This window comes from Gouania willdenowi, chromosome 4 (assembly GCF_900634775.1).
Source record: "Gouania willdenowi chromosome 4, fGouWil2.1, whole genome shotgun sequence".
Classification (NCBI taxonomy): Eukaryota; Metazoa; Chordata; class Actinopteri; order Blenniiformes; family Gobiesocidae; genus Gouania; species Gouania willdenowi.
This window is the reverse complement of record NC_041047.1, coordinates 33,958,000-33,985,993: the sequence shown is the minus strand read 5'-3', so window position 1 is coordinate 33,985,993 and position 27,994 is coordinate 33,958,000. Positions and strand designations below refer to the sequence as shown.

Genomic DNA, 27,994 nt, shown 5'->3' with positions numbered 1-27,994 from the left:
GAAAAGATAATAATTGTAATTTTAACATGGATAATTGAAGGTATAATTGTAATTAAAAAATGTAATTGAACCCAACCCTGAAACAAGCTGAGGCTGAATAGGGATGAACTTTGGCACGAGAGATAAAGAACGAACATGATTGGATGGGAGCGGGGGCGGGGTTTGGGAGCGAGGGCGGGGCAGCCATAATGTATAAACTGTAATCAATAATAAAGTCAATCACTTCCAACTGAGGTTGTGTGGAAGCAACAGCACGTGTGTATGGGTGGGTGTGTTTGGCAGCGTGGGGGCGGGGCGGGGGGCGGAGCCTACTGTGTGAGTTCATAATGGAAGGAGAGAAATAGAAAAAGGCAACATGGACATCACATGTAAACTGTACAAAGTGGAAGCGCAGGGGGCGGAGTCACTGCTCTCAGTCTGTGTCCATAGAAACCATGGTGGTGGGCGGGGCTTAGCCTGGATCAGTTGGATGTGTCTGAGTGGACGCTGCCTGGTCCTTCTGTGGGGGACGTCACTGAGGAGGGGGTGGGGGCATCCTGCCACGCCCCGTTTGTCTGAGGGAGAAATAACACAACAGTCAGTGTGTGTGTTTCAAACTCATGTTATACTAAATAATTTTAATATACCACATACCTGTATATTGATTACACAGTGTTCAGAACGCTACGCTGCTAATACTGTACATGATCTAAACCTACAATACCATTAAAATGAAGTTATCATACTTTTCATCAATAAAAACATTTTAATGTGTGAAAGTAAATGATTATATTAAACATTAAGAGTTCATTACTGGCCTTACTGTACAGCTCTGTGCTACTTTTATTTTATTATTTGTTAACGTGTCTGTTGGTATTTTAAGACGAGGCACTATTCATTTTTATATTAGACATTTTTATTTATTATTATTTATTCTTGCACTAAAGTCCAAAGTGAATTTATTGATTGATTGATCAGTGTCTGTTTAGGGTTAAATGTTCAAATACAGTGAATAAAATAAATAAGGGACGTCCTGGATCTGTTTTTTTGCTCTTATTTATTTTTTTAGTTTATTATAAAAGTATCAGATCAGGACTCGGTATCGATCAATTCTCATCCCTATAGTTTATATGGACCACAAGTCTGAAATAAAGGTACAAAATGATCATATTTCCCTGAATTGAATAGAAATCAGACACAAAATGTAGTGAATGTAAAGTGTAGATCCTGATATCTGTCACTTATTGATTATATATTATTGGTTTCTTAAATATTTAGTATTTTATGTAAACGTAGAAGTGAAAACTAGGATCAATAATGTTGATATTAATAAAATCTGTGGAACACTAAAATAAAAGGAGGAGAGGCTTCCTGAATGCCACGCCCTCTCTTCATATCATAATGTGTCCATAATTATATATTATATAACAGAAAACTGTCTAACTGTGTCACATTGGTTTACAACATTGGTTCCCGAAGGCTTAATGTACACATTTAAAACAATGAGTGGAATTCATATTTTAAAAAAATATATGTAAAATGCAACTTTTATGTGATTACTTAATTATACAGTCTCCTTTAAAAGATGTAGATAATTATTTTCTCCTATTGTCAGAAATGTGATAAAATAGCCTTTACAGTATAAATAATCCTTTGTCAATAAATTAGAAGAAAATATAGTATTTCATTAATAATAGTGTTATTAATAAAAAAGATCTAGAAACATTTCCTGATTATTTCTAAATGAATTGTTTAATCTTTCTGAGTACCCCCTGTAATGTGCTCATGTACCCCTAGAGTCACACGTACCCCTGTTTGGGAATCTATCTGACAAGGTTATGTTTTGAAGTGTGCAGCAGTGAGAGGTACATGTGTACGTACAGTACTGTAGATATATAAACATCAATGGAACACATCCAGCTGTTTGTTCCTAATGTTGTGGACGTTCTATGTGATGATCATTGGTCCAGTGAGACGTTCTGTCAGGATCATTAGTGCAGCAGGAGGAGACGCCCCCCCCCCCCCCCCCCCACCCCACATCTGTCTGATCAATTTCACTGTGACCAACACGCCTGTCGCTGTGAATCTGTTATACCCCCCCCCCCCCCCCCCCCCCACGGCTGCTTTATACAGTATATACTGTATAATATAAACTACATGAGCAGTCCTGTTCCCCCAGGATGTTTATCTGCTTTAATTTGACCCTTTTTATTTTTACTCAACAAAATAAAAAACATTGAAATAAAAAAGTAACTGATAACGCACGAGTGAGTAATTAAAACCTCTACATCATATTTTATTCCAGGGGCCAAACATGAAAGAGTTTGATCTTAAGATGAGAACTTTCAAAAAATAGGTTTGCATTTTGACGTATAAATAATACATAAAGTATGTAGTATGCATACCACGCCCACAATATCCAAGCAATAAGTTATGTAAAATAATCTATAACTTATTTAAAAGAACAGAACAAAGGGGATCTGAACTTATGACTGAATGATTGTAATTCATGAATTAATAATTATGTGATTAGAATCAGAATTGACCCCAACTCTCTATGGCACAGTTTTCTCTGGGCTCTTATTGTGAAGGTTCCTGTTATCTGCTATAATCTGCGTCAGGACACAGGCCAACGTGTTAATTACTGTAAACACGTGGATATGAAGTTTATGAAGATATGATTTAAAATGTGAAAGTTACAGGCCAAGATGCGTTTGCACCCATTATAGCGCCACCTAGTGGTGCACTTTTTGGTATGAGTGATCTGTGTGCTCTTCTATATCTACCCTGTAAATTTCACAGCCCTCAACATAATAATTCAGCTGAAATAAAAGTTTGTTTATTGATAATTTATGTTGTAATAAGCCACGCCCACTTTGACCAATCGCGATTAACTTTGAGATATCGTCTCAGGAGGGACCCAAGATCATACCCTCCAAATTTGGTAAACAATCTCTCATGCCATCTAAGAGATATAAATATTCTATATTTACAGCGCCCCCTAGTGACCTACATTATTCATATTTGGTGCGTACCCTCACAGTCACATGACAACCAAGGATCTCAGATTTGGTGTTGTTAGCATTTATTATGACCGAGATAGGCACCAGTTTGCGTTTTTATAGCTAGCTAGAAAACTTTACTCGTTAATAATTTGAGCATATTTCAAAACTCCTCAGAGGAAGTTACGTTTTCCAGTTTTTTAACTTATTTATTTAATAATAATCCTAATGATTACAATAAGGTTCCTAGCACCGCTGGTCCTAAGAACCACGTAAGTAGTGTTTCCTGGCCCCGCAGGCTTGGTCCCCTAAATTAGTGATGGTGCAGGAGGCTAGGCTAATGTTATACTAGGCTAATGCTAATGCTAGGCGAATGCTATAGCTAGGCTAATGCTAGGCTAATGATATTACTAGGCTAATGCTAATACGAGGCTACTGGTATTACTAGGCTAAAGCTATAGCTAGGCTAAAGCTAATGCTAGGCTAATGTGATTGCTAGACTATTGCTAACACTAGGCTGATGCTAACATTAGGCAAATGCTAAGCTAGTGCTAGGTCAGTGTTAATGTTAGGCTAATGCTAACGGTAGGTTCATGTTAATGCTAGGTTAATGATAATGCTATTCTAATGCTAACACTAAATTAAATAACTTAGTGCTCCCCCTAAAGGTTCCTTTTGGTGATGTCACTGTCGTAGACATTCTGCACCCCCAAGCAGCAGCCCCTCCCTCTCGCTACAGTGAGACGCTTTCTAAACGTACCGTGGCTAAATGAAAGCAGTTAATGTTGAATGAGCGTATACATTACCTCAGTACGTTGGTCATTTATAACGTAAACACAGAACTGTTTATGTTAATCATACAGTGTTCTCCACTGTCTGCTGTGAATAATATCATTATACTAGTTCTTATTTTATGGTGCAGTGAATCATCTAAATGTTCCTCCAGTTCACCATCAGAGGTCAGATGGTCACATGACCTTTGTGGCCCAATCACAGTCATGAGCACACACACCTGATCTAATGTGACAGACTAGAGACGAAACCATGGTAAGTGTCTCACTGAGCCCTGGGCTCTGAAATAATTAGTATGAAGAAGAAGAATCTTACGTTGATGCCCTGTGGACTGTACATCTGTGAGGCTGTGAGACCTTCACTGTATCCTCCTGTCTGACTGATAACATGGCGAAGGGTATCCACCTGAAACATTAGCAGATACACCAGGGTCACACACACACACACACACACACACACTATGGAGGGTGGATCACTTCTAAACGTACCTAATGTCAGTCGTTACTGTATGTGTAGTGACAGGTGTGAGTGATCATGTGACCTTCACTATGTAGCACCGTCTGTGTAACACTTCGAAAAAATGTTAGGTGTCCAGGTGTGTACACACGTGTGCACATCAGTAAGTGTGTGTGTGTGTGTGTTGTATTCTGTCCAATCACAGCAATGATCAGACTCAGAGCGTAACACAACAGTCACTACCACTCTATGGACGGGTGTAGTGACACAGACTGTAACCAGACGTTATACACACACACACACACACACACACACACACACACACACACACACACACACACACACACACACTCACACACACACTCACACACACACCACACACACACACACACACACACACACACACACACACACTCACACACACACTCACACACACACACTCACACACACACACACACACACACACACACACACACACACACACACACACACACACACACACACACACACACACACACACTCACACACACACACTCACACACACACACACACACACACACACACACACACACACACACACACACACACACACTCACACACACACACACTCACACACACACACACACACACACACACACACACACACACACACACACACACACACACACACACACACACACACACACACAAACCATTGACAATATTTAAAACTACTTGACTTAATACTTTTGTTTGTACATCACATGGTCAATTAATAATTAATTACAACTATGACATCATTTATTTTCTTTCTGTTGTAATCACAATTGATTTGTAATTGAGTTCAGATAATTGACTTTATAATTGTAATTGGCATGACAATTCTATACTATACTTCTAAATTGTCAATTACATTTTAATTAAAAGCAAAACTGGGTTTCAATTTTACCATTAAAAATATAATATAAATATAATAAAAAAGGTTCAGACACCCACACCATAAATATTAATACCAATATATTCATTGATTAGGAAACATAACAAGGTAATTAATAGATGAGAAATGAATTAGATGATAGATCATATTTATTAGTGTATTTTACAGCTGATCAAACTGACGTGTTAGCATTAGAGATGCTAACAGAAAGCTAACACAAGAAGAAGGTTATGATTAATATGTTATTTATTAAAGGATTAGAAATTGATTGTCTTTCTTCTACTAAATCATTTTATTATAATATCACTTTTTCGTTAAAAAGTTTATCTTGTCTCATTTAATGAGTGTATGCTTTTTTATGATTATTTTACATGTTTATATTTGATATACTGATGTTAATTACTAAAACCTCCTGTCATTATGTGTTTCTAATTTCTAGTTTATAACTTATTAAGAAACAAAAAGATAAAACTGAGATAATGATTAGTGATTTGATGATAAATGTTTGAAACCAACAGGAAGTGGTTAATGGAATGTTGATTAATAACTTTAATTGACAGAAATAAATGAATTACTAATAAGCTCTAAAATCAAACATGATCAATATTGATTATCACTAACATTTAGCCCTTTAACAAGAGTCCAGCCATTCTAACATCATCATTTGTCATTGGTTATTGTAGCAAAGATCAATAGTTTTCCTACAGGTTGTCTCTCTCTCTCTTTTTTACTGTACCTCCCTTCAGTACACTACTTTAGTTAGCCAACATATTGTAATGACCACTGACTTCATTATGTGTTGTGTTCACTGTGCAGGGACAGCCGAGCCACAAGGAGGCAGCACAGGGTTGGGTGTGTGGCTGCGAGTTAGTTTGGTGTGTTGCCTGTGTTTGAGGGGTGTGTTAGTTGGCTATTGTGAGGACATTAGCGGCGTGGGTTACGGCCATAACAGTAGCCCTGTATGCAGCTGTGTTTAACCCTGTAAGCCAAATAAAGCCCGTTTGGGTCAACCTGACCCGTCCGGTGATTAGTAGAATAAGCGCACGTTACACTGGTGTCAGAAGTGGGATCAAAACCGGATCGATGCAAGATGCTAACCACTAGCTCAAGCTACCCGCGACAGAACAAGCAGCCCTCCGCCGGCCAGGACACACAGCGGCCCGGTATGTCTACCATGATTAAAACTGAGCAGTCGGAGGGTGATACGCAGCCATGGTCCCCTGCTTCCACCGTCAGAGAGGCTGCAGTGCTGATGGCTGCTGAGGCTGGATTTCCACCGGGGGAAGCTCGAAGCGGCGGGAAAACTGCGCGCGCTCTGCCTGGCTTTGACAGGGAAGGACCGGCATGCAACGCCAGGTCACGTGATGTAAACAAAGATGGCGGCGCCCATGGATTTGAAGCACCGGGGATAATCAAAACACCAAAATTCTCCGGTAAGACAGCTTGGGAGGTGTTCAAGGCCCAATTTGAACTGTTAGCTGTAGCTGCTGGCTGGACAGAGAAGTATAAAGCATTGCAGCTGGCTCTGTGCCTCACTGATGAAGCAGCCGCCTGCCTCCTACTCCTGTCCCCTGAGGAGCGGATGGACTATGGTGCATTGGTGGGAGCCCTACAGAGGCGTTTTGGACAGCTCAATCAGCCTGCACTGCTGCGTTCTGAGTTCAACAGCAGGCGCAGACAGCCCGGTGAGCCCCTTCGCATCCTGGCTAATGAGATCGAGTGCTTGTGCGGACGTGCCTATGCTGACATGCCACCATCAGTGAGGAAGGAGCTTGCCAGGGACCAGTTCATACAAGCTCTCAGCCCCAAGGAGCTGCGCATCCAGACACAATTGGCCCACCCGTCCACGCTGAGTGAGGCACTGGAGCTGGCTGTGGAGAGGGAGATGGTGAGTGGAGGGACTGAACGATGTGAGGACTCACCGGTGGTGAGAGCTGCGAGGATGACAGGTCGTTGGGCAGAGGGACCGGTGGCCATGCAGGACGCAGCTCGGGTAGCCCCGCCTCATCCACTCAATCCGGATGAGGGCACACGGTGCCGCCCAAGGCTTTGTTGGGGATGTGGCCAGCCGGGTCATCTCCTCAGACAGTGCTCCAAGTTTACACCTGTGCAGGGAAACGACCTAGGGCCCGTGTAGGTGGTGGAGCGCGGGCCCGTGAAGCAGACGACCACCGGTTGCCATCGCCACCAGCCGCAATGGAGATAACTGTGGGCTGGACGCAGGTTGGGGGCTTCTGCCACATTCCTGTGACGGTGGCAGGGGTCAGGTGTACGGCCCTGCTGGACACGGGGTCGAATGCAACCTTGGTTCGCCCGGACATCCTCCCAATGGGGGTTGCGGTGGAGCCGACTTCGGTTCAGTTAAAAACAGTGATTGGTGATCTAGCTCCAATACAAGGCAGAGGAGTGTTTCTAATTACAGTGGGGAGCCTCTCAATGTCATTTACTGCGTGGGTGGCTGATGTTCAAGACCCATGCATCCTCGGACTAGACTTTCTGCGAGCCATTGGTGGCGTGCTGGACTTTGGCAAAGGTTCACCCATCCTCCCAGGAGGGCGGTCTGTGCTACTAACCCCCCCTGACACAATCTCAAACCCCCCACCTGCTACAGTGGCTGCTGCAGAACTAAAGACTCACATAACAGCTGCTCTTGTTTCGGACCCCACAAGGCTGTCTACACTCACCAATGTTTCCTCCCTGACCAGCGCCCACCAGTCAGTGGACAGCCTTGCACCACAGCTTTTTCCTGTACAGCCCACCTCAACACCTGGCACCCCCCACCCCCCCGAGCCCCAGCAGAGCCAGACGACAAGAGACGAGGAGAGGCTCTCTACATTGCGGGACATTTTTGTCAAGAATGGCGAGGGGCTGAACGACCCGCAGCGAGAGAGTTTGTGGCAGGTGCTGGTGGAATTTAAAGACATTTTTGCCCTCAGTGACGATGAGGTGGGCCTAACACACCTGGTAAAACACGAGATTGACACTGGCGATGCCCGACCAGTTAAAGTACGCCCACGTCGACTTCCACTAGCACATCAGGGTGCCGCAGACAGTGAGCTGGAGGAGATGATGAGAGCAGGAATAGTGGAACCCTCAGACAGTCCGTGGGCCTCTGCTGTGGTTATGGTGCCTAAAAAGAAGGGCTCCAGGATGCGGTTTTGTGTGGATTACAGACCACTGAATAAAGTCACTAAAAAGGACTCTTACCCCCTCCCCAGGATTGACGAGACCCTGGATCTGGTGTCTGGCTCCTCATGGTTCTCATCTCTGGACCTCCGGAGCGGGTACTGGCAGGTCCCCTTGTCAGCTGAGGCCAAACCCAAGACTGCCTTCTGCACGTCCAGGGGGCTGTGGCAGTTTAAAGTCCTCAGCTTTGGGCTGTGCAATGCTCCAGCCACTTTTGAGAGGCTTATGGATAAAGTGCTGGCTGGTATCCCCCGCCAAAAGTGCCTGGTGTACTTAGATGACCTCCTGGTCCACGGCGACTCCTTCGAGGCGGCCCTGGATGCGCTGCACCTAGTGATGAGAAGAGTGGCGGATGCAGGCCTGAAGCTGCACCCCGATGAGTGCCACTTTCTGAAGAAAGAGGTAGAGTTCCTAGGTCACAAGCTGGGGAAGGAGGGCATCAGCACCTTGGAGGAGAAAACACGCATCATCAGGGACCGGCCCACCCCCGCTGACCAAACACAGCTCAAGAGTTTTTTGGGTCTGGCCTCCTACTACAGAAGATTTGTAAAGGGCTTTTCTTCTATTGCCGCACCTCTCTTTCGCCTCCTACAAAAAGAGGTTGCCTTCGAGTGGACACAGGAGTGTCGAGGTGCATTCAACACACTGAGAGCAGCACTGATTGAATCCCCCATTCTGGCCCCTGCCGACGTTGCCCTGCCTTTCGTCCTGGATACAGATGCCAGTAGTGTTGGACTGGGGGCGGTGCTGTCACAGGTGGGACCCGAGGGGGAGAAAGTTGTAGCATACTTCAGCCGGGTGTTGAATAAGAGCGAACGTCGTTATTGTGTCACGAGACGGGAACTTCTCGCCGTCGTAGCAGCTGTAAGACATTTCAAGTACTACCTCTGTGGCACACCCTTCACCATCAGGACTGATCATGCTGCCCTGCAGTGGCTGATGTCATTCAAAGAGCCTGAAGATCAAGTGGCTCGCTGGCTAGAAGAGCTCCAGTCTTTCAACTTCACCATTGCTCACAGGGCTGGGATGCAACATTCTAACGCCGACGCATTGTCCCGCCGACCATGTGCTGCTGAGGGCTGCCGTTACTGTGAAAAGAGGGAGGTGAGAGAAAAAGAGCTCACACAGCAGGACAACACAGCTGACCTTAACTGTAGGACCCTGCGGGTGGGGGATGCAGTGGAGTGGAGGTCTCAGCAGGAGCAGGACAGTGACCTGGAGCCGGTGATACAGTGGCTGGAGAGGGAGCGGAGACCGCCCTGGGAGGAGATCACTGGCCTCTCACCTGCCACCAAAGGACTGTGGTCCAAGTTTGTTTCGCTACGCCTTAAAGACAGAGTGCTGCAGAGGGCGTGGAAGGAACCTGCCACAGGGGAGGAGAGATGGCAGGTGGTAGTGCCCAGGTTACTGAGAACTGCGGTGCTGGAGGCCTGTCATGGGGGCACGGGGTCAGGACACTTCGGGGTTTCCAAAACCCTTCGCCGCCTACGCCAGGGCTTCTACTGGGGCCAGCATAGGCGAGATGCAGAAGACTTCTGCCGCTGCTGTGATGCCTGCGCGGCTCACAAGGGTCCCTTAGACCAGTCCCGGGCTCAGCTTCAACAGCAGCCAACAGGAGCACCCATGGAGAGGGTGGCTGTGGACGTCCTTGTAGCCATGGACTATTTTACCAAGTGGCCGGAAGCATACGCCATATCAGACCAGGAGGCGGAGACTGTAGTGGATGCCCTGGTGGAAGGCATGTTCAGCAGGTTTGGCACAGCAATCTCTATACACAGTGACCAAGGGAGGAATTTCGAGTCGAAAGTATTCGCCGCTATGTGTGAAAGACTGAACATGCAGAAAACCCGCACAACACCGCTGCGACCCCAGAGTGATGGCCTAGTGGAGAGGTTCAACAGGACATTGGCTCAACAGCTAGCCATCCTGACTGCAGACCACCAGCGTGATTGGGACACCCACCTCCCTCTCATCCTCATGGCATACAGATCTGCTGTGCAAGACTCCACGTTGTGCACGCCGGCTCTGCTCATGCTGGGGAGGGAGCTCCGGACTCCGCCAGAGGTGGCTTTTGGACAACCACCAGATGCTCCAGATGCACCGCCCGGGCAGGACTACGCAAAAAAGCTGCAGGATTGCATAGAGTCAGCTCATGCCTTTGCTCGAGGGCAGCTGGAGAAGAGACAGAAGAGGAATTACGATGTGACAACAAAAGGGAGACACTTCCAGGCAGGAGAATTGGTCTGGGTGTACAACCCAAAGAGGAGGAAGGGGCACTGCCCCAAATTGGACAGCCACTGGGATGGGCCTTGTTGGGTCTTAGAGCGGGTGGGAGAGGTGGTTTACAGGGTGCAGGTACCACCCAGGGGAAGGAAGGTGGCCCTACATCGTGACAGGCTGGCCCCTTATAAAGGACACTCACTCCCCTGTTTCCCTCATGGACCAGTGCGGGCCCCAGCGGATCCCCAGGTCACATCAGATGCTGTCTTTCCCCCTGCATCACCTGCTCATACTGGAAGGGAACCCCCCATTTCCCCCTCGCAGCAGAGTCCGCCACCCCCTCTACCTGCTTCTCAGCCCCACAACGTCCCTGACCGGTCGAAGAGACGCCGGCGGTTGCCACCGTACCTCAGAGACTTTATTGTTCCCTCTGGGACGAGGAACTTTTTGTTGGGGGGGCAGTGTAATGACCACTGAGTTCATTATGTGTTGTGTTCACTGTGCAGGGACAGCCGAGCCACAAGGAGGCAGCACAGGGTTGGGTGTGTGGCTGCGAGTTAGTTAAGCGTGTTGCCTGTGTTTGAGGGGTGTGTTAGTTGGCTATTGTGAGGACATTAGTGGCGTGGGTTACGGCCATAACAGTAGCCCTGTATGCAGCTGTGTTTAACCCTGTAAGCCAAATAAAGCCCGTTTGGTTCAACCTGACCCGTCCGGTGATTAGTAGAATAAGCGGACGTTACAATATTCATATAAAATAATAATAGATATTAATATATAACACATAGAGAACATCCTGGTCTTTCTAATGACTGTCACTGTGTCTTAAACGATGACAGAAATGGTTTTTCATGCAAAGACAAAGTGGAAAATGCAATATTGATGCAAGGAAAAAAGAAATGAATGTAATAATAGGAATTATGAATATGTCACAAATAGAAATGGGCTTTAGATTTAGGTTTTACAACCTTTTTATCGAAATCAATTGTAATGGACATGAGAACAATTTCTCACTTGGGGGACCACGTGGGCCGGCGTGTGCGGCGTCTGGGGGAGGGAATGGTGAGCTATGGGGCCTCGCCTCAAGTTAGAGGCTCCCCCGAATCAAGATTTTAAGAATGGGGTTTATTATCGCATTTTTAAAGAAGCTGGGGACCGAGCCAGATAAAAGTGAAAGGTTTATCAATTTTACCACCAAAAGACCGATAACGTTAACAACATTTAAAAGCAGAGAAGTAGGAACAATGTCTACAGAGCTCGATGAGGGTTTCATCTTTCCTACTAAAACTTGAACATCCTGTAGGCTGACAGGAGTGAAGGAGGACCATGAACTCACAGGGGCTGATGCACTGCACAAGCTAACCAAGGGAGGAGTGATGCTAGCCCTGATGTCTTGTACTTTGTTCACAAAAAAGTTTTAAAAATTGTTACAGTCCTCCTGTGTGTGTACAGGCACATGGGACGGTGAGGGTGCAACAAGATTTTCAATAGTATTGAACAAAACCTTTGGGTTTCTCTTATTTCGCAAAACAAGATTAGTGAAATAAGCCAAGCTGGCATGCTTTATTTCATTTAGCTCCATTATCTTTTCTTTAATTCAAAGTCTATGCACCTCTAGTTTAGTGGTTTTCTACAAACGTTAAGCTAAAACTAGCTTCATTCATCCATGGACAAGGTTTCTTATTAGAGCCTGGAGTGTTTTTAGCTGGTGCTACTGTGTCCAAAACAGACAGACAATGGCTATTGAAGTTTGTCATAAAATTGTCAACATTATCACCACTAGCAAAGGTAGTTGGGTCAGCTCCTCTACCCATTGCCAGGTTTCCGTAAGGTACATCAGATCCAACCAACGTGACATGAAAAAGTCCTTCAGGAGGTGAGCTTTGTTGGCTAGTGATCTAGCATTCTGTAAGCCGAGGTGTAACGTCACTTCCTCGTCGGCCTGTGGAGAGCTGCGGCACACGGGAGCCACAGTTTGAATACACCATAATCCATGTGATAACTGGCATCCAGGATCAGACCCAGGATTTGACCTCCAGAACGCCTTTATCTTCAACAGGACTCCACCACGTCTCCCCTGTTTTTAGGCACGCTTCCTCCGGAGGACAGGTGAGCTCAGCAGGTAGTCAGGTACTGAGGCCAAGTGAGGAGGAAGTCTGGATGTTTGGTTCTCAAAGTTGAAGCTCAGACGTACCTCATGCGATCGATTAGGATTAAGTGCCTGACGGTATCAGTGCAGTGATACTTTGGCACAGAATACCGATCAGTGCGACAACAAACAAAAGTTTCAGCAGAGCGGGCAGACGGTGCATGCTGGCGCCATCTTGTGTCCATGTGTCCATGCTTTTCTTCCAAAAGTGAAACATCTTATTGACATATCTGTCAGGCTATATGGAGCAAGATCAATACATTGATGATAAATCAGAGATAGACAAACTGAGGACTAATTAAAGACATACCATCTATTCTTTTGAACTTTTTCTCCAACCTAAACTCAACAGGACTTTATTTAAAGTTTTTTCCTGACATTATAAACTCATTGTTCTTTTTCTACATGACTAGCTGACTATGTGGTGCTTGGGGACTTTACCTGTGACTGCACGTTGGCTCCCACCTGAGCCCCCTGGTACGAGTCCCCATTGAGAGACTGAACGCTCATGAACAAATCCCCAGAGTTTGACATGTTAAAAGAAGCAGCAGAACCTGGAAGGAGAGAGACAGGAAGCAGTGGAATCACAAAGAGACAGAGAGCTAGCAACATGCAGCTGTTAGCGCTGTTAGCATCAGGCTAAACACACAGTAAGTTATTCAGAGAAATAACAGAGCAGAGGCAGTAGAACGTAAAGAGATCAACAGTGTTAACCACAGATAGACGTAAAGCTAACAACAAAATATTAGCTAGCAACTAAATGTTAGCTAACAGCTAAATCTTTGCTAGTAATTAAATATTAGCTAGCAGTTAAATATTAGCTAGCAGTTAAATATTAGCTAACAACTAAATATTAGCTAGCAACTAAATATTAGCTATTAATTAAGTATTAGCTAGCAGCTAAATATTAGCTTGCAACTAAATATTAGCTAACAGCTAAATATTAGCTCGTAATTAAATATTAGCTAGCAGTTAAATATTAGCTAGCAGCTAAATATTAACTAGTAATTAAATATTAGCTAGCAGCTAAATATTAGCTAGTAATGAAATATTAGCTAGTAATTAAATATTAGCTAGCAAATAATATTAGCTAGCAAATAATATTAGCTAGCAACTAAATACTAGCTAACAGCTAAATATTAGCTAGTAATTAAATATTAGCTAGCAGCTAAATATTAGTTAGCAACTAAATATTAGCTAGCAACTAAATATTAGCTAACAGCTAAATATTAGCTAGCAGGTAAATATTAGCTAGCAGATAAATATTAGCAATCAACTAAATATTAGCTAGCAGCTAAATATTAGTCAGCAGCTAAATATTAGCTAGTAATTAAATGTTAGCTAGCAGCTAAATATTAGCTAGCAACCATATATTAGCTAGCAACCAAATATTAGCTAGCAACTAAATATTTGCTAGCAACTAATTATTAGCTAACAACTAAATATCAGCAAGCAGCTAAATATTCGCTAGAACCTAAGAAATTGGCTAGCAGCTAAATATTAGAATTACCTGTTCTATCACAGAGCTGCCAAGCCTCACGCTTTGAGTGTGACAGTCACGCAATTTGATGCATTCTCACACAACATGCACCGACTCGTTGACATGTTTTCAGAAAGAAAGTATTTCTAGAAGTCAGACTGTGTCTGAGATGGTATGTAACTACCTAATTTTATTCACTGTTTATATTGCTGTGTGTGTGTGTGTGTGTGTGTGTGTGTGTGATAGTGTTAGTTTACTTGTCCAAAAAACTAACCCCTCCCCCCCAGTACACAGACACACAGTCAGTTGTGTCAGTGACTGTCTGTCAGAGGCTCAGTGCAGATGTCTGTCTGTCTGTTAAACACTGAGAGATGTTTGAGGAAACACTGCATGTGTTTCTCTAACTAACTCTGCTGCTGCTGCAGCTAACGGGGCTGTTTACACATTCTTAAAGAGACAGTGTCCTGAATGTGATTTACTTTAAAAACTACTTTCAACAACTCAGAGCTGCCCTGAAAAAATCATCACTACATCATTTAATCACATTTCAGCCTTAATGAAGGAAAAAGTCCAAATGTAGTAATTGTGCTGCTAGTGATTAATAAAAGGGTCTTTGTGGCTCCACTGACTTTGACCTATTATTGTTTTTATTGTAAAACTATTGATAAAAAATAAATGGTTTATATCACCTATTGTCATTTAGAGTAAAAATATATAGATATGAATATTGGTCCATATCAACCAGGCCTAATGTAACCAAAGCAGTAACGTTTTATCTTGTAAAGGACATGATTGTATAAACTGTGTGAAATGAGGCGTTCAAACACTGTTTAAAGTATGATTTTATTAATATGAGTGTGTTACCTCAATAACTAATAGAAATCACTAGACTGATATACTGCCTTATGTAACATGTGATGCTAATGCTAATGCTACACTACTTTAGTTAAACAATGTAAAAAGACTGTGACTATAAGAACATGTCAGACCTTTAGTTTAATGATAAATATACTTAGAACCAGTTTGATAAAATGCTTACATACAATTAAAAAAAAAAAAATGTTGTAAATTATCTTTTATTCCTTTTTTCCATTTAGGACGATGCTTTTAAGTAAGTGAATTGGTTTGTTTTATTGATAAATAACTTAAATAAAATATCTAAATGATTTGAATGAAAAAAATCATATTGTGATCGTGATTTTACAAAGAAAAAATTGTGATATGATTTTTTTCCCCCATATCACCCACTCCTACATATGTATGTCTGTGTTAGACATGAACTAAATGAATTAAAACTCTTATTCAGCTACTACCAGTGTTATGATCACTGCTAGTAGCTGAATTACACTTGTAGGTTATATCATCATAAATACATAGTAAATGAAACAAATGTCTAATCTAATGTTCATTTGAACTGTTCTTATGATTATTATTGTATGTAATAGTGTATTTCTATAGACATTGATTCAATGAAAAATGACTTGATGTTTGAATGTTTTTACATGATGATCTTTTTAATGACGTCCTTTCTGTTACAGACAAGGAGAGCTGAGGTAAAGGTAGCACTGCCTTGGGCCACAGTGTTTTAAGTGGGAGCCTCTGTCATCATCAACATCTGTGATAAACACCTACAACATGAGACATGTCCCCAGATAAATGATGGACAGTTGTTAATATGAAATATTGACAAAAAAATGTATTAATTCTTGTTAGTTTTCATTTGTAATTTGTGGTTAATTAAAACTAGCATTAGGAGGCCACAGTGCAGGGAGAGCTGCTGGTATGGAGGTGATGACATCATTCTGAAGGTAGAAATCAACGTTAAAACAGGACAAAGTCATGTTAAAAATGAGACTTTTTTTTAACATCAGGTCACTAAAGTCTCACTATTGTTATCAGTTATTGTTACAGTATCTCTTGGATCAGGTAACTCAGAATAGAAAATGTATTATATTTGTACATTTGTATATTTTAATTATTATTTTTGTCTACTATAATGTGTGCACTTGTATTTAATCCATATTTAAATAACAGGCCTTTACTTAATTATGTACATTTTCTTTGTTTGGTGTTTGTTCTTTTCATTTGTAATATTTCTTGAGCCTCTGTAACAACGTTAAAGTATTTCTGAATGTGACCCTGAAAAAGTGGAATGCATTCATAGACTTATTCACCAGTTTATTTACGCTCTGTTGGTCACTTTAAAGTGTATGAACTCTGTTTTTAAAGCTCTAGTAGCACAGGCTACGCTACAAACCTGAGCTAACGTCACTAAGTTCTACTAAAATAAATCTATTATTAAAGTGTTTCTATGACGTGTCATTAGGGGAAATTTAAAAAAGCCTTGATTACGGGCGTGGCTACTAGAGTGGTTAAGACACACCCAATCACAGCAGCCCCACCCCCACATTGCTTCACAGTTCCACATGGAGCTGTCAATCATTGCTCCTCCCATCTTTTATAAGAGGGGGCGGGGCCAACAGTGAGTGACCTAATCTCAGCCAATAGAAACATTCTATTGTAACAGCAGCATTCAGCCCATAGAGGGCAGTAACTCTGACATTGAAATAGTAAGAGTGGAACTGGGATCAATAAACTAGATTAGTTCATACCTGATCAGATACGGATTCAGCAGAACAACGTGGTTTTAAGGTTCAGTTACTCATTAATGTGTTCTAATATTGGTTTAGAACATCATTGTTTAGAAAGTGAGAGAAGTATTAAATACTATTTTAGAGATGTACACAAAGCAGGTTATGTTATTACTTATAAATATTGTAACTAAGACACTGACTATAACTGAGATGAAAGGAATTCTGTAGTAAAACTCAAATGTTTGAAGGACATAATTTGTTGTATTTTATTTATCTTTTATTTATTTATTTTTACAGACTGTGATTATTTATGTTCAATTACAACTCTATCATTATGGTGACCTGCATTTTTTCCCAATTACAGTTAAATTACAATTATTTTTTTATCCTCAGAAAGGGAATTACAGTTATGTTCTCAATGACTAGAGTTCAATTACAATTAATCTCAATTACTGATCCTTTAATAAACAATGCTTATTAAATGTAGCCTTCCTCTAGTGCTAGCTTTCTGTTAGCATCTGTAATGCTAACAGGTCAGTTTAACCCATGTCTTTAATCAGCTGTAGAATACACTAATAAATATTATCTATCATTAATTAGTTTATCATCTATTGATCACCTTGTTAGGATTCCTAATCTATAAATATATTGGTATTAATATTTATGTTGTGAATGTCTGAGCCTTTTTTATGTCACTATTATATATATATATATATATATATATATATATAAAATTTAATGGTAAAATTGAAAATGTAATTGACAATTTAGAAGTATAGTATAGAATTTTCATGCCAATTACAATTATAAAGTCAATTATCTGAACTCAATTACAATTCAATTGTGATTACAACAGAAAGAAAATAAATGATATGTTAAAATGATCCTGTAGAGAAGTGACAGGTCGTGGGAAAAGTTGATCTGAAATGTATTTTAATTATTATTAACTATGTATGTGTGAGACATAGAACATGGTTCAACATGTTTGAGTTAAATATACATGTAATTGACCGTTATAGAATTTCCATGACAATTACATTTACGAAGTCAATTATCTGAACTCAGTTACAATTAAATTATGAACACAACAGCAACAGATGTTTCTAAATTCTGATTGAAAATATAATTATGTTATAATTGTTATTAATTACCTATTACACAATTTCAATTATAATTGAGCCCAACCTTGACTGTAGCATTTTACAAACATAATTATTAACAACATTTTTTTTTAATCAACAACAGCAAAATGAGCCAGAAGAGATGATGAGTCTGGATTTATAGCAACTGTTTGAGGGAAATAGAATAGTTTTATATGAATATGTATACGCCCTCAAACACACAAGCTAATGGAAGCTAATAAACAAAGGGCTGTGATCTACTTTATCAATAAGATCAGGGGAGCCTTAAAGGATCCTCCACTGTTTGTCCTAAAATCTTCTAAATCTTCTTATTAGTAGATCTATGTCTAACAAAACACATCATTATGCACCATATTCATTGAATTACCTTTTAAAACACTTTACAGTTTTAGAGCCTGTGTTCAGTAGAACTTCCACCGTGAAGTCTTTGTTTGTCTTCAACAGAAAAAGTGGTAAATATGTTCAAAGTGTCAATATTGGATTAAAAGTGTCAGAAATGGGGGGAGAGTGGGTTTTTAGGGTCATTTAATTTAAAAATGAGGAATTGTTTAAAGTGGTGGAAAGAGTTTATACTTGCTGAAAATGTCTTGAAGGTGGAAAAAATGTGCAGAAAATACATGAAAATGTGACGTAGAAGTGTCAGAAATGTAGCAATAATACATTAAAAAGAGCAAAAATATGGCAAGAAAAAGTGATGAAAATAGGTTAAAATATGGTGAGTTTGGTGTAGTTGCAGAAAAAGGGTAAAAATAAGCAAAACTTTTTCACACCAGTGTCTCATGACCCCAAATGGGGTCCTGACCCCAAGGTTGGAAACCCCTGATTAAGAGCAACCAAAAGCAGCACAGGTTGTCATTGTGACTTAAAAAGCTGTTAAATGATCAATAAATCAGGCTGAATGTTTCACTCTAATAGAAAACAATGAGATGTTTACAGGCAGTGGGGCCCTGTGACATCATCAATCATGTGATTTCAAGATGGAGGAACACAGGCTCTAAAACTGTAAATCCTATTTTTAAAAGGAAATTAAATGAATATGGTTCATAATAATGTGTTTTGTTAGACATAGATCTACTAATAAGAAGATTTTAGATCAAACAGTGGAGGATCCTTTAAAAAATAGAGTAAAATATTTGTTTTGAGATCAAAACCAATGTCGACATGTTTTTTAATGTGAGTAAATATGAAGGTAAATAAAGAGATGAAAAGAAAGATGGCAGAGACAGGATATAGAGGCTTGGCTCTCCTCCATTACAGCTAACATATAATTATAACTACATTTATATAACTATAACTACATTTATATAACTATAACTACATTTATATAACTATAACTACAATTATATAACTATAACTACAATTATATAACTATAACTACAATTATATAACTATAACTACATTTATATAACTATAACTACATTTATATAACTATAACTACATTTATATAACTATAACTACATTTATATAACTATAACTACAATTATATAACTATAACTACAATTATATAACTATAACTACAATTATATAACTATAACTACATTTATATAACTATAACTACATTTATATAACTATAACTACAAATTATATAACTATAACTACAATTAATAACTATAAACTATAACTAAAATTATAAAACTATAACTACAATTATATAACTATAACTACAATTATATAACTATAACTACAATTATATAACTATAACTACAATTATATAACTATAACTACAATTATATAACTATAACTATAACTAAAATTATAAAACTATAACTACAATTATATAACTATAACTACAATTATATAACTATAACTACAATTATATAACTATAACTATAACTAAATTATAAACTATACTACATTATATACTTATAACTACATTTATATAACTATAACTACAATTATATAACTAATAACTACATATATAAACTATAACTACATTTATTATAACTAGAACTACAATTTAGATACTATAACTACATTTATATAACTATAACTACAATTATATAACTATAACTACAATTATATAACTATAACTACAATTATATAACTATAACTACAATTATATAACTATAACTATAACTAAAATTATAAAACTATAACTACAATTATATAACTATAACTACATTTATATAACTATAACTACAATTATATAACTATAACTACATTTATATAACTATAACTACAATTATATAACTATAACTACAATTATATAACTATAACTATAACTAAAATTATAAAACTATAACTACAATTATATAACTATAACTACAATTATATAACTATAACTACAATTATATAACTATAACTATAACTAAAATTATAAAACTATAACTACAATTATATAACTATAACTACAATTATATAACTATAACTACAATTATATAACTATAACTACAATTATATAACTATAACTATAACTACATTTATATAACTATAACTACAATTATATAACTATAACTACAATTATATAACTATAACTATAACTAAAATTATATAACTATAACTACATTTATATAACTATAACTACAATTATATAACTATAACTACAATTATATAACTATAACTATAACTAAAATTATATAACTATAACTACAATTATATAACTATAACTACAATTATATAGTAGTTATAGTTATATAATTGTAATTATATAACTATAACTAAAATTATATAACTATAACTACAATTATATAACTATAACTACAATATATATAGTAGTTATAGTTATATAATTGTAATTATATAACTATAACTACAATTATATACCTATAACTACAATTATATAACTATAACTACAATTATATAACTATAACTACATTTATATAACTATAACTACAATTATATAACTATAACTATAACTAAAATTATAAAACTATAACTACAATTATATAACTATAACTACATTTATATAACTATAACTACAATTATATAACTATAACTAAAATTATATAACTATAACTACAATGATATAACTATAACTAAAATTATATAACTATAACTACAATGATATAACTATAACTATAATTATATAACTATAACTACAATGATATAACTATAACTATAATTATATAACTATACAATTATATAACTATAACTATAACTAAAATTATATAACTATAACTACAATAATATAACTATAACGACAATTATATAACTATAACTAAAATTATATAACTATAACTACAATTATATAACTATAACTACAATTATATAACTATAACTACATTTATATAACTATAACTACAATTATAAAACTATAACTACAATTATATAACTATAACTACAATTATATAACTATAACTATAATTACAATTATATAACTATAATTAGATAACTATAACTATAATTATATAACTATAACTACAATTATATAACTATAACTATAATTATATAACTATAACTATAATTATATAACTATAACTATAACTACAATTATATAACTATAACTACAATTATATAACTATAACTACAATTATATAACTATAACTATAATTATATAACTATAACTATAATTATATAACTATTACTACAATTATATAACTATAACTACATTTATATAACTATAACTACAATTATATAACTATAACTACAATTATATAACTATAACTACAATTATAAAACTATAACTACAATTATATAACTATAACTATAATTATATAACTATAACTATAATTATATAACTATTACTACAATTATATAACTATAACTATAGTTATATAACTATAACTATAGTTATATAACTATAACTACAATTATATAACTATAACTATAACTACAATAACATAACTATAACTACAATTATATAACTATAACTTTTACTACAGCTATAACTATAGAACTATAACTACAGCTACAATTATATAACTATAACTATAGCCACAGTCAGTGTGCCACTTTGCACAGGCGTAGGGAACACAGCTTCAGCTCCAACATGTTGATGTGCTGGGCTGTGCTGGGGGCCGTGCCAATGACCGCTGAGACTATTCCCCCTGAGCACTGCTCCTCAACCTGTCAGTGAAGTGTCTGTTTCTAGAAACTGGCGATGTGTCACTGGGTCCAGTAGGCTACCACGGGCAATATTTGTCCTGCTCTCCCACCAACGGAGTGCCAACCGCAGCCGTCTGGTGATGAGCACGGGGGTTTGCAGACGGTCTCCTGGGCTCAGCCCCAGACCTAGAAGACACCTCTGCACTGGGCGCATATGCAAAAGGGCCAATGGCACAGCCTGGACCGATGATGCCATAAGCCCCATGAGGCGGAGACACAGTCCCCATGTGACCCTCTCTACCGAATGTGCACACAGGAGCCAGTCATCCATATAATTTAAAATCCTGATCCCTTTCAGTCACAGCGATGACAGAACCCCTTCCCTGCACCTGGTAAAGGTGCAGGGAGCTAGCGAGATCCCAAATGGGAGGACCTGAAATTCGTAAGTCTTTTCTCCAAAGACAAATCTGAGGAATGCCCTTTCCAGATGGGAATCTGGAAATAGGCATCTTTCAGATCATTGGTGACAAACCAATCCCCTCTGCAGATAGACTGTTTAGACCCTCGGGACAGTCAACATCTTGCGCAGCAAATGTCAGAGATATTTGTTTAGCCCCCTCAGATCTATAATGGAACTGAGATTTTCGGGGATGACAAAATAATGGCTTGCTAGTTGCCTGGTAGAACTACTCTGAATGCCCCTTTCTCCAACAGAGTGGAAATTTTGACCTGCAACACAGTCTTGAATTTCGGATTCACTACTGTAAAGACAGTTGGATTCCTTGAGGTCGGAGGATGGCGGGAAAGTTGAATACGATACCCAGTATCACCAAGCAGTAAGTTCTATATGCTTTCACCTGAGATGGATCCTACGACGGGCCTCATTCGTGTGGGTGGTCGCTTATGGCAGATGGACGACTCTTGCTCTGCTGAAATCCATCCAGTCATCCCTGCTCCTCATCATGCAGTGACAAGACTTCTCATCCGGGATTTCGGCAATCGCCTACTCCATCCAGGGTCTGACAGGATCTTTGCCGAGATCAGACGCCAGTACTGGATCGTGTGGGGGAGGCAGGCCATCAAGCACCATCAGAGATCTTGCATTGAATGCAGGAAGTGGAGAGGGAAGCCAGTCGTGCCGAAGATGGGCGACCTACCTCCTGCCCGCCTGAGTGTCCTTAAATCTCCATTCTTCTCCACTGGGGTGGATTGTTTTGATCTGTACATCATTAAGGTTGGACGGTGAAATGAGAAACGTTGGAGAGTCATCTTCAAGTGCCTCACGGCACGTCGTTGATCTGCTGGCAAGCCTGGATGCAGACTCCTTCATCTTAGCCCTCAGGAGGTTTAGCGCTCGTCGAGGAACACCTGCAGAGATTCTCTCCGACCAAGGGACGAACTTTCGGGGTACAGAGAGGGAGCTGAGTTAAGCCTTTGAAGCCATGGAGCCACAACTCCAAGAAAGACTCGCACAGCACCGGATAAATTTCAAGATGAATCCACCAGCCGCACCTCATTTTGGTGGCGCATGGGAGCGGGAGATATGGTCTGTCACGCAGGTGCTGCAGGTGGTCGTCGGCGGACAGCGCCTCCAGGAGGAGGTCCTACTGACGTTCCTGACTGAAGTGAAAGACATCCTTAACGCAACACCATTGGGATATGTTTCTTCAGATGTGGCTGACCTGGATCCTGTGACGTCAAGTATGTTGCTGATGCCGCTCTACCACAGGTCTCTTATGCCGCGGACACACTCACGAGGAGGCGTTGGCGTCACTGCCAAGTGATGGTGGATTACTTTTGGGTGAGGTTTCTTCAGAGCTACCTTTTGACTCTCCAAGTACGTCAGAAGTGGCGCCAACCTGCAGACAATATTGCCCAAGACACTGTGATGATAGTGGTTGATCCTCAAAACGCAAGCTTACTGGCCAGTCAGGAGAGTAGTGAAGCTGAATGCAGGTACTGATAGATGTATCCGTTCAGCCAAGGTCCAGGTTGGGGCTAAGACTTACCTGCGACCAGTTGCACGTCTGGACGATTGTTCTGACTCAAAGACTTCTGTAGCACCTTAGGAAATGTATGTGTTCTTACATAATAGCCATGCTATTCTTGGGGCGGCTGTTATAAATTTCCTATGTTTTGTTTGTATTACGGTGTTTTCCATTCAGGCACCTAAACGGGCAGCGACGACAACTACAACTATAAGTATAACAACTACAACAATAACATTAACAACTATGACTATGACTATAACTACAACTATAACTATATCCAGAATTATAACTATGACTACAACTATGACTACAACTATAACTAAAACTACAACTATAAATAAGACTATAACTATAACTGTGGTGGGTGTGGCCTGTTTAATGATACAGTGCATTATTATTAGTAATAGCAGTGGTTGTGGGCCCTAATGAATGATGAGCATCAGTATGAACAGCCTCAGAGGATCTGAGCAGAGCCAGGGACTTATTCCTGTCTCACCTGCAGAGTTTGGAGTGGAGGGTGAATTTGCTTGACTTCCGTGTGAGGATGCATTAGCCGCACTGACGGCAGTTCTCGCTGCGTACATGTTGGCTTCCTCTTGGAACTTACCAATGTTTTTCTTGTATCTGATTCTTTTATTCCCAAACCAGTTGGAAACCTGTGCAGACAAACAAGGAGTCAGAGTTTAAAGGGGCAGTAACTTTATACAGTGATAGATATACAGTATATATATATATATATATATATATATATATATATATATATATATATATATATACATATATAAAGCCAATTCTCACTAGGAAAGGCTGTAAAAGCAAAAATAATTGAACTAATTTATAGACATCAACTGCAGCAAAAAAGTTCACGCTGAAGCCCACGTTGCCACAACTGTGTTAAAGTTTTCCACAACTTTGGAAACAAATATGTAACTGTAATATGTCAGAGTCAAATTGATTGCAATCATTGTTAGTCTATTGTTTGACCACTAGATTTGGCTTGAAATAAACACACATTTTTATTCAGGTTTCTACTGTGCTATGCATAATTCTATTTTTGGTTCCACTCTTTGATGCCGTTACACATGTGTGGTATTCAGCAATTCTTTGACCAATCAGAATGACTGACAGCGTTGTAAAGCTCAGAGTCTGTAGAAATTGGTGATATCAAACACTATGGGAGTGGCTTTAGCCCTGGCCAATCAGAGCTGGGTAAAAGAGGGACCGGCTATTTTACGCATGAGCGCTTAGTGCTCAAGCGTAAAATGTGCTCCTGTGTTCTCAGATGTGTGTAATGGCGGTATCTATCTGACTACATGATTTGTATTTATCAAAATATGGAGTTTTATGGACATTGGAGCAACTTTTGATAAAAATTAACAAAGGTAAGACACTATATGTCATCATTGCTGACTTTTTTTGTGGTGTATTTTCTGATTTTGTGGCGTCGTTTTGGTATGTAGCACAATCAAAAAACACACACTTCCCTTTTCTTTGAGGCAGTGTGCTGAATCAAAAGGTCCAAAGATGCTAAGAAAAAAGGTCCGCACAACTGCGTGGTTAGCTCTTAATTTTAGTTTTAATTTACGCTAAAAAACAGTGACGTTTCGGGCTGACCGCCCTTCATCAGACATGAGTGTTGTTTTGGTACGTAACATACCTGACCTGTATATCAGTGGATCCAGCTCAGCCTGTAGTTTTATGTTATAGAGATCTGTGTTTATTTTGTGACTTTGCTGAATTGTCGACTTTTCCCTCTTTGAACATAATGTCCTGGTGTGTGTGTGTGCTGTGAATGTGGGTTAGCTACAGTTTTAGCTTCTATAGCTTCTTAGGATTACAGAGGTAGAGAATGTGTGATTTCATTCATTCTTTACAACATTTGTAGCTGGAGCTGCCCCCGCCGGTGGGTCCGTTGGGGTTTAGCCATGTGTTTTACTGTAAACTAAAAACTTTACTTTGGCTAAAAACAGTAATAAAAATGACTTTTCATAAAATAAAACTCCAGAAAACAGGTGAGTTTGTGAAAATAAACTTCAAATACTACAGTACAGTACGTTGTTGGGGTTCTTAGAACAAATAGAGATAATACTGGTTGTGATTGCACAGCATTAAGTATGTAATTTTAAAAAGCCTTAGCGCTAGCATAGACGTTAGCGCTGCAGAGAGAAGGTTCACATTAGTGCTGGGATGGAATGATTACCAATAACAGTCTCATTATGTCACGATGACTGCAGCTATCATCAGAAGTCACACAGGCAGCGATCCATTACAGCTAATGGACTCCCAGATGAAGCCAGAGGGCTAATCCCAGCGCTAATGATAAACAACATTAAAATGAAAACCAAATCAATCCTGCAAACTTTCCCAAGCACAGAGTAGGTAAACATTGTGCTTTATTATTGTTGAGCAGCTCAAAGCCAACCAATCATCATCATCTTCCTCCACACGTTCACGAGAAGTTAATGAAACCAACGAAGAAAACAATAAATATACTAATGATGGAACACAAACTCATGTTTACCTTGCTTTGCATATTATCAGTTCACACACGACTCAAACTACTGGAATAAAAAGATGAGAAAACACAGGATGGAAATAATAATAACCTCCCAGGGGGTGCACCCCACATGTTGGGAACACCTGCAAAAATGTATTAAAAAAACACCCAGATTCTCAAGAGGAAACTTTGCACTTAGGGTTGGGGTCAATTATAACTGTAATCTGACAGCTTTGATTGTTGTTTATATCTGTATTATATTTGTACAATTGTATATTTGTATTATCATTATTAATCTTATATTTATTATTTTCTACTGTAATGTGTGCACTTGTATTTAATCCTTATTTTAGCTAATTATGTATTTATGTGTTTTTCTTTCTCTTTCTTTAGTGTTTATTCTTTTTAATTGTAATATTTCTTGAGCCTCTGTAATACAATTACAATTATAATTAATCACGTAATTGATAATTAATTACAAGTATGATTTATTTATAATTGAAAATATCTGTTGCTTTAATAATTGAACTATATTAGAGTTCAGGTAATTGACTTTGTAATTGTAATTAGAATGAAAAATATATTAAAACTATCAATTACAAGTTAATTAAATGTGTAATCACTTAATTGGTAACAATTACAATTATGGCATAATTATAATTGTAATTGAAAAAAATATGTTGCGGTTGTAATCATTATTGAATTATAATATAATTGAGTTCAAATAATTGACAGAAAATGGATGGATTGATTTGTAATTGTAATTGACAATGTAATTAAACTCAAACCTAGTGAATCATGTTCCAGTTCTATGTGTTACACATATGTAGTTAATAATTATTAAAATATGTTTCATATCAACTTTACCTGTCACTTCTCTTTACGATCATTTTAATATTTAAAAATATAAATACATACATCTATGGGTATAGTGACGCCCATGCCAAAAATATTAATACCAATATATTTATTGATTAGGAAACCTAACAAGGTAATCAATAGATGAGAAACTAATTAGATGATAGATAATATTTATTAGCGTGTTTTGATAGAAATGACACGTTTTATTAATTGTGTGTGTAGCTAGCACACAAGCTAATATTAGTTTGTAATATTAGTTTGTAATAATTAGCGTGTACCTGGGCCACGGTGATGGCACACTTCTTAGCCAGCTCTTCTTTGGCCTCCTCGCTGGGGTAGGGGTTACTGAGGTGTGAGTAAAAGTACTCGTTAAGGATTTCTGTCGCTTGTTTGTTAAAGTTTCTCCGTTTCCGTCTACAACGAGAAGATCAAACGTAAAGAAAACATTTAGTAACACCAACTCATATTTATTTTATATTAATAACAAATATTAAACAGCAGTATAAAAAAATACATACTTCATGAATTCATCATTAAATCATGCAGATTTAATGATGTTATAAAACAAACACTTTGACCTCAGAAAGTTAAATATCATCTTTGTCCAAACTTTAAAGGCTTTTAAGAAATGTCTATCCCCATTATTAATAACTATACTGTTTAAAATCAACTGACTATAATTAACTTCAGACTCGCTTTATTGTGTAGAAAAATGAATCTACCTCCAGTAAGTGTGTGTGTGTGTGTG

At 38.7% G+C, this 27,994-nt stretch overlaps 2 protein-coding genes across 3 annotated transcripts in view; one reads left to right on the top strand and one right to left on the bottom strand.

Moving 5' to 3' along the window:
* The window catches only part of LOC114462598 (pre-B-cell leukemia transcription factor 1), a 229,541-nt gene that overhangs the window by 181,514 nt on the left and 20,033 nt on the right, over positions 1-27,994 (top strand). The gene's annotated exons all lie outside the window — the stretch shown is intronic.
* LOC114462512 (pre-B-cell leukemia transcription factor 1-like) lies at positions 6-27,769 on the bottom strand. The gene is made up of 6 exons (XM_028445402.1): positions 27,765-27,769; positions 27,525-27,660; positions 24,385-24,544; positions 13,139-13,251; positions 4,089-4,178; positions 6-554 (listed from the first exon to the last, which is right to left on the bottom strand). Exons 1-6 carry the CDS (start codon positions 27,767-27,769, stop codon positions 462-464), a joined length of 597 nt encoding a protein of 198 aa, XP_028301203.1. The 3' UTR covers positions 6-461.

Coding starts and splice junctions, on each gene's coding strand:
- LOC114462512 (XM_028445402.1), bottom strand. Junction 24,545..27,524: donor GTGCCATCACCGTGGCCCAG/GTACACGCTAAT, acceptor TTGTCTGCACAG/GTTTCCAACTGGTTTGGGAA. Junction 555..4,088: donor ACAGTCCACAGGGCATCAAC/GTAAGATTCTTC, acceptor TTTCTCCCTCAG/ACAAACGGGGCGTGGCAGGA.